The 14,034-nt window shown below is 44.5% G+C and overlaps 1 protein-coding gene across 5 annotated transcripts in view; it reads right to left on the reverse strand.

Annotated features, from left to right (window-relative positions):
* The window catches only part of AGAP1 (ArfGAP with GTPase domain, ankyrin repeat and PH domain 1), a 230,236-nt gene that overhangs the window by 104,177 nt on the left and 112,025 nt on the right, over positions 1-14,034 (reverse strand). For all 5 annotated transcript variants that reach the window (XM_057389903.1, XM_057389906.1, XM_057389904.1 and 2 more), the window contains one exon: positions 10,291-10,395. In XM_057389903.1, the coding sequence (XP_057245886.1) occupies positions 10,291-10,395 (105 nt within the window). The remainder of the gene's footprint in view (positions 1-10,290; positions 10,396-14,034) is intronic.

The raw sequence follows: 14,034 nt of genomic DNA on the forward strand, positions 1-14,034 counted from the left end.
TAGCRCTGCTGCCACAACATAGGGAGCAATCATCTCCCTCATCAAGATTCCTGCACCTTTGGCAGTTTTTACAATAAGAATTATATATTCTGCTCAAAACCCATCAAAAATCTGGACCAGCAGTAATTTCTTCGCAGTTAACAGAAATCTGTGATAAAATTCCCCAACTAAGCCATCACAGCAGCTTATTTTTCCCAAGCTGTCTGAGAATTACAAACAGCAAAAGGTGGGGTTTGAACAATTTGTGGGGAAGATGATGCAGAGCTCTGCTGCCAAGAGAAACAAAGGCAATCCACTCAAGAAAATTCCTTTACAAGGTGTCAGAGATGAACAAACGCATTTCATCCATAAATTATCAACTCGGCGGAACTTTCTCRTTTGGGTATCAGTTCTTCACAAATTAAAATACAATAAGCAGAAGATAATTGAGCATTTGTTGCTTATGGGCACTAAAGGGAGGTTTAATCAGGGAGTGACTAAACCTCAGCACATGCTATTTTCTAATTTATTTAAGGAAGATCCACTTAAAAYAGAGAATGGGGATGCCGGTTCCAAATTCTTCAGGTGAAGGGTGGGTAGGAGTTCACAACTTGTGAGATGAGTTCTTTTAACTGGGTGTAAACCAGGCTCAGGTGAGCCACAAAACCACTTGAGAAAGCGAGCGAGCGTTGGCAAACACAAAATCAACGCGTCGCAGCCGCTGCTAAACCCACGCACCCGAACAACAACAGATGCTGGGTAAGTATTAATGTCAGCTTAAATATTTATGGGGATATATCAAATGTAAATAATAAAGGCCTTTTCATCGTGTGCAGGATGCACAGCCATAATCTGCGTGTCTCCCCGAGGAGGGGAGGGCAAGGACCGCGGTGGCAGTCCCCGTCAGATCCCCGCTCAGGGAATGAAAGTTCAAACTACAAAATGACGCCGGGGCTTCAGAAGCGCAATGGAGRGTTTGATCAGATTAGAACAGATGAGGGTCTCGCTGTCATTTGGAATATGCCGTGTTAAAGAGAAGACAGCAAGCTGGATTTTGATATGCAAATGGTACAGGGATAASTCCCCGAGATGTTAGTTGTAGAAAATGCTGATCCGAGAAAAAAGGGGAAAAAAAACCCTTTAACAAGGCATGAGGGTAATTCAAAGCCAAGTACTTTTAAACAGCACTTAACAAGTCCCTAGAGCCCACTCAACAGTGGGCCACCCCAGACGTGCCATCTTCTGCCCCTCAACAGCTTGAAAAAGTAGTAATTGCGAATCCATTTGCATTTTTCTTCTCAACTGGTCCGCGTTCATCATTCAGCAAGGCGGGGGAGAAAAAAATAAAAAAAAAATTCAAGCCAGCAGCAAAGCAGAGGGACCCCTCCCCAAACATGTGGCTCAGAGGAGACGCCGGCACCCTGATCCCCCACACCCCACGCTCGCACCTCCGCCCATCGCTTGTTTTTTACATTTCGCTCCTAATTATGTTGCATCTATTGCCATACACTTAATTAGCTGCATTAATGTGATTTCTTTTCACATAGTCAAGCAATTAAGAGCTATGATTGAGTTTCATTCAATTAGCCTCAACAAACATGCTAATTGATGTCCCAGATGCAAATGAGGTGCAGTGAGAGAAACCTGCTAGCAATTGAGAGTTGTGGCAGGGGGACCGGGGCTCGCAGCTCGCTGACAGCAGCGYGGCTTCTCACGGGGGCAGCGGGGACACCAGCCATTAGTGCCTCGGTTGTCCCAAAGAGATCCBGAAGGAATGGCGGGCGGGCGCTGAATCCAACCGATGCCATCTCCATTCTGGGAGCCGGAGCGCGGCGGAATGCTGTCCCGATGCCGCGAAGCCAGGGCTGCCTGAGGTGTCCATCCCCGCTCTGCTGCTGACACACCACGCAGGTAATGGCCTGCAGTCAGCACTAACAGGCAGCTCCATCTTAGTCAGAGCRGGACCGTGCTGCCCGCGATCCATCAATCCATAATCCCCCAAACCGCGCTCCCCGCGTCGATTCTCATCCCTTTTCGTCCCCGGGTTACCGCTCCGATACGGCGCCACCGAGGTGTTAATTTGACTACTCAAGGCCATTGACCATTATCTACAGGACTAAATAAACTGTTAAAATATCAGGGGAAAATCAAAAAAGCCGCATTGACTCAAGATGACACCAAATATTACTTGACAGCCCCACAAAATGAATCGCCTTGAGTAAGAGAGGAACGATGTGCCATGACACGGAATAATGTAAAGTAAAATTACTTCAGTTCTGCTTTTAATACAGCAGCTCTCTGTTTGCAACAGCAGAAATTAATTTAACCAATTAACTGAGCAGAAGCCTTTCAGACATGCAAATTGAGCAAATGGGTATGCTCATGTTTTCTAAACAGGCCTACCAGAAAGAGACACTGCTGTTTTGGGGGGACTCTTTTGATTACAAATGCCAGCAGTTGTTGAATTTGTAATGATTTCTGATGGTTTTCAAAGCTGGAGAAGACACTCCACCACGGGCCATGAAATSAACCCAGGCAACGTGGTGGTTTCAGTTTGATGCCCATGTCCAACCTGGCCTTGGACATTTCCAGGGATCCAGGGGCAGCCACAGCTTCTCTGTGCACCCTCACAGGGAAGAATTTCTTCCCAATATCCAATCTGAATCCACTCTCCTTCAGCTTCAAGCCATTTCCCCCTTGTCCTATGCATGGCTGTGCTCTAGAGCCACCCTTAAGTAAATTACATGGCTCAGATTAGTTATGAAAAACATGGATATAAAAAATATTATAGAGCTTGAGGGTTTTCAAATAATACAAGAGATGATGGATGGAGAGAAAGCCCTTCAGCGAGGCTGCAGTTTTACACTGGGTAAAGGGGTTTCCAAGCTCACACTGAAACCACTCACCTCAGGATAAGCTACGTGTTACAATACTAAAATTAAAGAAAATATCTGCTCCWTCCTAAAGGTCTCCCCATGTTTCTTCCATCTGTCCAACTGCCATCCTTTTCCAATGCACTGCRTATGAAATGAGAGACTGTCCGAGACCAGTGACTTTCCATGGCCATAATGCTACAAATTTCACTTTTTTCTTCATTTTCAGCTCTTCAGATCTCTCAAAAGCTTGCTTTTCCATCACTAGGAACAGGTCCAGGCTAAGAATCCTTCCCAGATTTGTGCCTGGTTTCCACTGAATTCTGATGAGCTTCTTTCCCATCCCTGGAAGTGCCCAAGCCCAGGTTCGATGGGGCTCTGGGGAGGTGTCCTGCCCACAGCAGGGAGATGGATCAAGATATGTTTTAAGTCCCTTCCAACCCAAACCATTCTATGATTCTATTAAAAACACCTTCATTTTGTGGCACTTTYCCCCCACTGTTCAATCGGACATAACACTCCTAAGGCTCCACTTACTGAGGTTGAAATAGTGTTTCCTGATCTGAGGCATAATAAAAATTATTATGGAAAAAGCAAGTTTATRGTTGCACCTCTGGATGACATTTTAAAGACCGTGTGCGGCGTATTTTTTSAAAGACAATTCCAATTTTGTGAGCTGACCTAGTGGACCCACAAAACCTATTGTTCACCCTCAGCAACAACCAAATCCTCTTCCCCCCAAACCAGAGCAGCCTGGGAAATTGGATGGAGCCCTGACTTTTGTGCCTCTCTGTGGCAGTCAGACATTTTTATTGCAAAACGCCGTCTGGAAAAGATGCAAAACAAAATTGCTAAACTGCAAAAAGAAGAAAAGGAAGGGGCTGGGGTGGGGGGGAGAAAAGAAAAAAAACAAAAGGCCCCCTTCCCTTTGCTTATTGAGTTCAAAGGCATAACATGCAGCACCCTGCAGCAAATGGGAAGCTACACTAATTTTAAAGCCATAAAACGCTATAAAGTGCCCTGCGGGGCAGGACTACACTGGAGCTAGTTGCACCTAAATAAGCCATGGTTCATTTACTTCGCAGCTTAGCCTAATGTAATCATCAGCAGATTCCTAGCCTAGAGTTGTAACAGGCACGGAGCCGCTGCCGCCGCGGCGACACTCCCAGCCATGGAGGGGCCGCCGCCACATCGCTGTTGATTAGAAAATTTTTCAGTTTTGACAAGCCCTTAATGAACATAAATCGCTCCTTGATTGGTTTCCGTGTGGGGCCACGGGCACACCTAAGAAGAAACGAAAACAAAAAAAAAGTCTCCCCAACTCCTCACCCTCCCTGCTTTTCCCGGGAAGGGCCTGAGCCACGGATGGACCATTAGAATATGAGCCACAGTGGAATTTATCCATCAAATGGTCCTGGGAAATTAGCTGTCCCCCCCTCGAATATAAACATGGCCATAATGTCATTCAGCTTCATAATACATAGTTAATCTTAAGGAAAGCCATGAAATGTTATTTTCTGAGGAGAACCGAGCAATGGAAACGCGTTCAAGAAAACACTGATCACCCTAAAGCGCTCTGTCCTGACAGAAAGAAGGTCATCATGAATCTGTTTGCTTCACATTGGGAATCAAGAACATTAAATTTCAGTAATAAAAAGCACTGGCTGTTATCTATACTGTGGTGTTAATCAGCTCCGTCAGTGTTGCAGGGGCAGGGGGGGAAGACAGGGCAAGGCTTGGAACACAACAGCAACAAAATATTGGTCTTTTTGTCAACAGATCACTAATTTCGATAGAATTTTAAAGAAAATTCTTCCCCTTGCACTTCACTTCTCACTCAGCCTTTGTAATAGAGCTGCTGTAAAAGACAAACCAGAGTTTTACCATCCTGAGTAATTTATGAAGCATTTATACCCACAGCAGTTAGCTCGGTTGGACAGGAAACTCTAATTTTATAAACCCCTCTGATTAATTAATTGCTTGGCTTTTGCTTTTTACATTGCAACTCATTCTGATCCTAAGAATTTCCCTTGACTTTCTGAAGAGAGAGCAGACACACATGACCCTGGAATGTGTGTTTAACACACTACTGAGTGTTGACTCCACTGAGGGCACAGAGGCCTAGAAAGATCCCTGTGAGTCCYTCCCCACTCAAGATATTCTGTGGTTCTATGAACTTCAGTTTTATGTTTTTTCTCCCCAATTTATCTTCACTCCATTATATCTTTAAGATTAAAATAATARGTTTTCCAGGGAGCTCAAAAGTGACTGAGTGATCCGGACAGCTACAGCACTTTAAAATCAGAAATTATAATACTCATATTTAACTATTCCTATTGAATATCCTATAAATGAATGTTAACACATTCATTTTTTCTTATCCAAACCAATGTTTTAGGCCTGTTAGTGGATGCAGCAACTACAATAAAAGCTCACACAAGCTTCAGATCTCTCTTTGTCAATACTCAAACTGCAGGATTTGTTTTGATCACTGCTCTCTCAGGGGGTAGAGCTACATCACCTGTGAAAAGTTAACAGAATCCAGGAATGGTTTGGGTTGGAAGGGACCTTAAAGCCCATCCTGTTCCACCCCTGCCATGGACAGGGACCTTCCACCAGGCCAGGTTGCTCCAAGCCTTGTCCAGCCTGGCCCTGAGCACTTCYAGGRTCCTTCTGTCAGTCCAAGTATGTATTTACCAAAGACTGATTTAAGGATTAGTTGTTGGTAGGAAATGCCAGTTAAAAGGGCCTTCAGAGCCAGCCAATATCCAGCTTTACATTCTGTCAGAACAAAAATGGTAAAAAAATGGGCATACATCATAGTATTTTAGAAATATRTGAGGATGAATATTTCTATTACAGCAACACAAACAACACACTTCAGAGCCACTCARCTGCCTGGGGTAACACAACCCTGGAAACAAGGCTGGGCTGCAATGATGACTGTGGGGGATGTTCCTAATGGGAAGGGGAGCACAGTTCCCTCAGCTAGAGCAGCACCAGGAGCAGCACCATACAGGACAGCCACCACACTGTTCTCTGGGATGAGGGGAGATGGGATACTGGATTTGCAAGCAGGCTTTCTGTTTCCAAATAATTCAGGAAAATCTCATGAGCTGATAACAATTGAAAATTTCAACTGCAGCTCTGAGAAAAATCCCAATCCTGGGACCTGAGGAAAATGCACGGACCTAAAACACATCTAGAGACCAACACAGAGGATGTTCTCAATAACCTCCTATTTCTCATCCCATCTGCTTTTCCTGCAGGGAATGGCCAAGCAGAGAAAGCTCAAATGACACCTCAAGCCTTTACGAATTTTACAGGGTCTGGGGTTTGTAGGGTCTTCTGAGAGGATGTGTCTGTATAATATATTACTGAAGCTCTTGTGCCAAGTTTAGCCTAGTGGGTGGACTGTGTGTAATTTACCTTCTGTTTTGTGTTGGGATATTTGGTGTAGGAAACTTTTTCTTCTGTTTAGTTTAGTCAATCTTTTGGTTTTGTTGTAAGTAAAAATTGTATGTTGAATGTGGATTTTAATGATTATTCTCAAATAATAATAATTTGGATGACTCCTTACCAGGCTGAAATGCTGCCTTTCAAACAAAAAAATCATCCAATTCATTTCAGGATAGAACGGCACTGCTGATGCTCCTGTGGGCTGCTCACCCAGCCAGCACTGCACTTAAGGGAAAATTTGGAACTGTGGCTGCTGTCTGACGAATCCATCAGACAGCTGAATACTCTCAAGGAAATAAAGCCTGATTTCTCCCCTCAGCCAGGGTTACAAACCCCAGGTTATTAAACCAAACTAGCGAGGATGAAAGTTAAATGTTGCAGCAAGAAAACACCAACCTTGCTGTGCAGATACAGCTGTACCAGGTGTGCTCTAGATGGGCATCACATCTTCCTTCTCACCTATTTCAGAGGCTGTTCCTCCTCCATCAGATGCCCAGCATTTTGCTTTTATTTGAAATCACAGACCAGACTAAACATAAAAGGGGAAAACCGCCCTTACAGAAAAAAAAAAAAAAAAAAAAAAAAAAAAAAAAAAAAGAAAAAAAAAGCTGGTTTCAGCCTTTCCCCCCCCCTTTCTTCTTTTCATAAGTGATGGTGAAGATACAAAAGCAGAAAACAGACATCCACAGCTCAAGCTTTGCCATGTGCTGCCCTGTGGCACCCTGGCAATCCCCTGGCAGCCAGCCAGCGCTGAGCATCATCAGCCATTCCTCGGGAGCAAGCTCMGATGAAGCAGCACTGCCCAGCAGGAATCCAGGAACGCGTTCTGGGAGCCCTCACACGTGGCATCCCGCCATTAAACAGCCAAGGAGAGCCTCGGTAAATTCCCCCGGGGCCCTTTGGGGAGGCTGACATGAAATTCACCAGCCAGAATTGGAGTGATCCACTCCACAGCTCTGCTCCACAAGCCCAAGATGAATAGGGAGCTCTGGTGAACTTTGAAGCCTGCAGGTCAAAGTTCTCTCTCATTATCCCCAACCATTTTCTATCGGCGGCGCTCCTCGGCGTCCCAAGGGATGCGAAGGTTTGAGGCTCTTGAAAAAACCTGACATGACCAAGTCAGGAAACAGTAGGGTGCTTATGTACATATATTTTTCTTCCCCCGTTTTCCTCTCCCCCCACTTTCTTGCAAAGAAAGGAGAGGGATTTCGCTATTGTGTCCAACATCAACCTGGTGGCATCAGGAGGCACTCATTTAGCTGGCACAATGCCGTGCTCATTTCAACACGCTGCCCTGCCAAACAGGCCTGACCCTCCCAGGGACACCTCCTTTGCAGGAAAGGGCCTAATTTGATTTTTCCCTCCACACCTCAAAACCTTTCATTCTTTAGGCAATGCTTTCAAGGAAGATGTCAGGACTGATTTCTGCAATGCTTATTTTCGACGTTCAAACCACTGCTTGGTGCCTGAGCCACCACCAAATGCATCTGGCAGAGACAACTGATCCACTTGTGGCCAAACCTCGAGCAATATTTAATACAGCGCTCACTATCAGCCACTGAACACTGTAATTGYTCCTTCCAACACAAGGTGTTACGTTCTGACTGAAGCCACAGKCTGGACAGACCAAATGATCTCCTAAATTTACTTTTTCTGCCACCACTAGAGGCCAGCCCACCTTTTGCTGCAATTAAAAATTCATTCCAGAATTAAAATGGCAACGTTTTGATTAAGTAAAATGACCTGCATATTTGAAACAACCCAAATGTGACCGGTCACATTAGAGCCAGGCTTTATGCAATGTTAGGAAACTGACTTCAGATAGCTAACAAAAGCTCTTTGCTTCACTGCTGTTTAATGGGAAAGTTGGTAGGAATAAGGCTCTGATTTTTCAAAACAATGTAAGAAATTATCCCAAACAGCAATGCAAGCACRGTATTAAAAATCCATCACTTTGGCTTTACTGGGAAAGAAAAAAAGGAACAAAAAATTACTGACAAGCAAAAAACAGCAAAACCAAACCAGAAACAGTATCAGAGTCCTGTTTGGGTGAAAAACCACTCACCTGGCAACCTCCAAGAGGGAAGTGTGACATTCCTGCCACCAAAGTGTAGTACAAAGTGTGCTGGGAGTGTGTCTGACTTAAAATTTCCCTTACAAACCCCTGTGATCCACACAAGGAGCAAACGGCAACACCGAGCGGAGCACCTTCTTCTTGGGGTGGGGGGGGCACGGTGGGGGAGAGAGGGAAACAATTACAGGCTGGTAATTACTTCTTCTTTAAATGGATTCTCTCTAATCTCCGATGGATTTACCTCTAATCTCAAAGTAATTACGTGTAACCTCCACGGATTCTCACTCTGGGGGAGACGCTGCAGCTCCGGGGGAGCCTGCAGAGGAGAAGTTTCTCTATTGTCTGCCAGAGCAATGAAAAACCAACACGTGCACGGACCTGCCAGGAACAATAGAGCCCTTCCAGCACGACAGGAAGGGGCCAGGGCACACACAACTGCCTCCTCCTTGCGTCATGACCAACACAATCTAAGGCAGACTCAGATGGCAGCTCCATGAGGCACGCAGGAGCCGCGCCTCCCTTTTGGGAGCAACACCAGTTCACAAATTTGGGGATTTCAGGGCTACTTCACAGGAGAATGACTTAAATTTAGAGGCACTAAAAGAGACTAGATTGGGCAGAAAGATGTGAACTACATCCCACAAAGGAGCAGTGAAAACCCTGCTCCAGAACACAGGGGCCGAGGGACAAGGTTTCTGATGGGAAGCAGCAATGCCTTGAAGCTACTCGTCATCTAATTTACTGCATAATTTTTAAAGATGTGGACATCCCATCAGAAACTAGAGCAAAGCATCATTATGGCAGGACCTGAGATTATAAAATCCTTTGTCAAGCCAGAGAAAAAGTGCTAATATTCTACAGACAGGGAACAGCAAGTCAGGCAAGCACAGCATCAGTGTGGCCAGACGTGGATGTGGCACTTGGGGACATGGTTTAGTGCTGGGCTTGATGATCTTAGAGGGCTTTTCCAACCTTAATGATTTAGGATTCCAGACAGCACCCATGTAAAGCAGAAGTTTCCTGCCAGCTCCAGGTGCAGGTCTATAAACCTCAGAATTTATAGAAAATGCATTACAACCTTGATTTGCACTTCTCAATGAGAAAGTGCCCAGGAGATCAAAATGCCACCAATAGGTTCAGTATGGCCCTAAACTGGCCCTAAAAACATTCCAAGTGGCAACTCTCTGATTTTCATATGAGGGGATGATATAAAATACAAGGAGGTGATGATAAAATACAAGATCAGGTATTGAATAAAACCACATACATATATATATATATATAAATGTCAAATATATATATATATATATATATATATATATATATATATTATAATTGCTGATGGTCACACCATGGTTTTTGGGCCAGTCCTGATTGGGATCTCTGTGCTCCTTCCATCCCCAAATCCATACTTAGGGATTGTGGCACATACTCTGAGGGACACACAGCATCCTTGGGACAATGACAGACGCCTCCACATGGAAAAGTTGTATGGAACATATTTTAATAGCCATGCCATTTCTAAACAGCTGCTCAGAGTGGTTCCTGAATAAAMCACAAGCAATGCACACTGACAAAGACTGCTTCTCACTCTTTACTACCTCTAGGAAACTTTTTCTTGTAAWACACTTCTGTTTATTAAACCTGGGATAAACAAATCCATAAAAGAATTAGCAGTTCCAGGGAATTTAAAGGAACTGGAGTGCACTCAGACTCACAGCATGGAGTGAGTGACCAGTTCATCTATAGGATAGACCCAGTTTCATTTCAGATGCTGATTCTTGGAGAGGGAGGGGAATGGAGAGAGAGAAAGAATCTCCTCACGGAAGTGGTCTCGACAGACCCGTGCCAGACCCTGCTTCCCAGGCTGCTGCTGCTGAGCAGTGTCTCACAGGGAGTACTTACGTGCAGGCTGGGGTGGTAGGTCAGCACGCCGTTGTCACACAGCGTCACGTATTTCTTCTTCCACTCCTTGTTCAGGGACTTGCCACTCCGCTTCAGCAGCATCCCCTGATGGGGGAGAGAGAGACAAAAGGTTAAACACCCTCCAGACAACACACAACTGCTTCAAACACAGCAAGGGAGAAAATTGCCAACATTTTCGGATAGGTTTTCTCCTGCAAGTACCTCCCTCTCCTCTGCCTCTCCCATAGTGCACATTCCCTCCATTGGTTTTGTCCAGTGGGTAGAAAAACCCCCTTTTGCACTGAATTCCACACCTCAGGGAAGCACATTTTAGAGTGACACAAAGTAAGGTGCCCCACATGGATTCCTAGCTGATGAAGACATCGTGCTCTGTGTTTCCTTACCCTCTAAAGCAAATTGAGCCCCATGTTGAGGGGGGATCCTGTTGCGGAGCCTCCCTCCAGCATATTCCTGAGGATTCTTTGCCCACAGAAGAGCACAAATTTATGTTCTCATTCCCTCTGCAGAAAGGTGACACCACCATGGAAACCCCTCCTGGCTACTCATTCCAGCCAAGGAGACCCCAATCCCAGGCAAGAGTAGTGACACAAAAACAGAGCAAATACAAAGCTTTCCCAGTAAATCTTGGATAATTGAATGACAGAGCTGTGACTGGAGAGGAAAGAACATGGCCAAAGCAAAATCACCTTCCCACACACCATATTCAATCTAAACATCAGRGATGAATGCCAGCCATCACAGAATCCCAGAATGGCTCAGGCTGGAACGGACATTAAAATGCACACAGTTCCAAGCCCCAGCCATGGGCAGGGACACCTTCCACTGGACCAGGTTGCTCCAAGCCCTGTCCAACCYGGCCTTGACCACCTCCAGGCAGCCACAACTTCTCATCACCAGCTAAGATTAAAAGTCATCATTATATTCCAACAGACAGGAACTGCTGCTGTACCTCGACCTGTTCCCAGCTGTAAAACAGAAACTCCTGCAGAACACTCGAGGTGGCAAACCAAGAATSCACTTCCTTAGGATATTTCATTTCCAAAACCAAGCCAGAAGACAGCTCCTAATGAATCCAGACAGTGCTCTGTTTGTGCAAAGCCTTACTGGAATGCCCAGGTGGAGGCCCTATGGTCAATACCTACACCACAGGGACGCACTATTGTCACAGATTGAGTTTTGATCAAAAGGGACACTAATACCAATTTCACTCAATCAAAACCAAGAATCCACCCAACACAAACTTCAGTTCCCTAATCCCTATAAAACATATTTTTGCCTTCTCATTTTACAAGGCAATTAAAACAAAAGGGAAACAGAACACAGAAAGATGCCCTACCAAACACGGTGCTCCCAGCTCCCATGGAGTTGCTCTTGTTAAAGGTGGTTAAAACCTTGAAAACAAGTTCCACTGTTTGTTTTACCATTAAACCTGCAGCTTTATGAAGTGATCCCTCTGCAAACCCAATCCCAAAGCCAGGAGGGAACACAGGCCAGCTYTACTCAAGAAGTGCTGCTCCTGGCCACACAGCTGGAACAGAACTTCAGAGAAGAGCCCGTCCAAATTCAACGCAATTACTGGATGGGACTGTGAAGAAAAGCTCATGCTGGACACCTGAATGACACAGTGATCCAAACTCCCAACTTTCTGACCGCCTGGGGGTCACATGTCTGTATCTTTTTGTGCTGTTCCTTGCAAGAACTCAAACTTTTTCAAGGAGAACGGGCTTTCTGAAACGCCTCCTCACAAAAGCTCCTGCGAGCGCGAGCGGCTCATCCCAATTACCGCCTGCTAACGCTTGGAGACGTTGTTTTCTTCTATTAAAAAATGAAAGCTTATTTCTGCCTTTGACTCTCCTGTTTGTCTATAGGAGGTGATCYGTCTCTTCACCTTTCCCATCTTTCATACCTCACCTGCAGCACGGCGCTGGCGTTGAGGGGGACCCAATTCTAGTTAGTGCTGTGCCGTGGGATCAAAAATTACTGTTTCCCTGCACTGGTTTGTTCTTCAGACCTTCTAATGGGGAAGAAGCAGTAAGGATCACAATGGTGAATTTTTTTTCCCCCTCTGCCTTTTTTTTTTTTTTTTGAAGTTCTGAAGGCAGTAAAATGAATATATTTCATAACCTTTTAACTGTCACTTTGCTATACAGAAAACATGTCATTAGTTAGATAATTTTCAGTGCGTGTCARTTACAATCTCAATAAATAGTCAGAATCTATCATGGTCGTGATTTTTACTATTTGAAGTTTTGCTGCTAAGTATGAATGATGACATTCTAGTTTGGGATATRAACGAAGAGAATTATTCAAAATGAGGTTTCAGCATGCTTTTAAAGCAGAAGTCTGTGCTTTCATGTAAAAAAMCCCAAATCCTCCCAGCTCAGTACTTAATATTGATGATAGACCTATTTGTGCCCAAGTAACAAACCAGACTTCCCAATTCATTTTCTTCACGCATTCCTTTGACAAACAGAATCATTTTCACATTATGTGATAATTAAAAGTATCTTGAACTACCTGGAGAGGAAACTGCTCTGAATACAAGGAGCTAACTTAAAGTGCTATAAAGCAAAGCAGCCCATATAAACCAGAGTTTTATCCCCAAGGCCACCACTTTGTGGTAATTTTATAGAATAGTCTGGTCTTAGAATCGGAGTTTAGGTCAGTTATAAATGCACTTTAACATCAGCTACACTTAAAAAAATAAATGGCCTGTATATGACAAGAAATGTGATTTAACAGGAAAACAAAAGGTCCCTTGGTTCAGTCACATTATGGCAAGATTTGAGTCACATCAGATGCTGTGCCAAGGAAATGAGATCCAGGGGGTCCTGCTGACCACTGGTGTCTCCAAGGCAATTCAGATGCAGCTTGGGCATGTCCTCAGGCACTGCCACACAGGTCCCCATGTACACACAGCGAGTTGGAAAAATCCCATTGAGTCCCCAAGGAGTGCAGCAAGAGACTAAGCCAATCTTCTACGTCAAATACCGATTTTTTTTGGTCGAAATAATCCCTGCCTGAAATAATTATTAATTGGACAATGCTATTTTTCCTAATTGATGTGAAATCTTTCATTTCTTACAACTCTCCATCAGCAGTTGGGTGCAGCTGGCCCAAGGCCTCCAGACTCAACACTCAGAATTTAACACCTCCGATTTCCACACAAACTGAGAAGAACTTCACACCTCAAATCACTCTTTTTTTTTTTTTACCACCCTCCCTCCGAAATTTTGTGTTTAAGGGCGAATGTTTTTTTCAAGAAAAGTCCTCCAGCTTGTGGTTTTCAGGAGCTGGAGGAAAAAGGCTCCAAGTGAGAGCATGGACCTCACTGCCCMGGTTTTGCTCGAGGATCCACAAAGCGAACGGAGGGGCCGCCAGCTCTTTATTAGCAATGTGTGTGCTACGTCTACTCCCAGGAGGTCATTGCAAGCCAAAAGCAATGTTAAGTGTACAAGCTTTAAATAACTTACAAAGTTAATGTAATGAATGCAAGTGTGATCTGAAATCCATCACTCAGTGGCTTGCTGTAGCCTCAAGCTGTGATAAAACACYACTCATAAATTTATATTAAAACTCTGTTCGATAGCAATTATTTACCAACAAAGATTTATTGATTGCATTTGCTGTTAGGGACTGGGGCCCTAACTGAGTCAATCAGCTTAGGCTGCTGAGCTCCAGGGCACCTGGGGAAGTTACAGACTGCCAGCAGGCTCTGCAATC

This window comes from Malurus melanocephalus, unplaced genomic scaffold (genome assembly GCF_030028575.1).
Source record: "Malurus melanocephalus ecotype Western Australia unplaced genomic scaffold, MMel_1.1 scaffold_20, whole genome shotgun sequence".
NCBI classification, from domain to species: Eukaryota; Metazoa; Chordata; class Aves; order Passeriformes; family Maluridae; genus Malurus; species Malurus melanocephalus.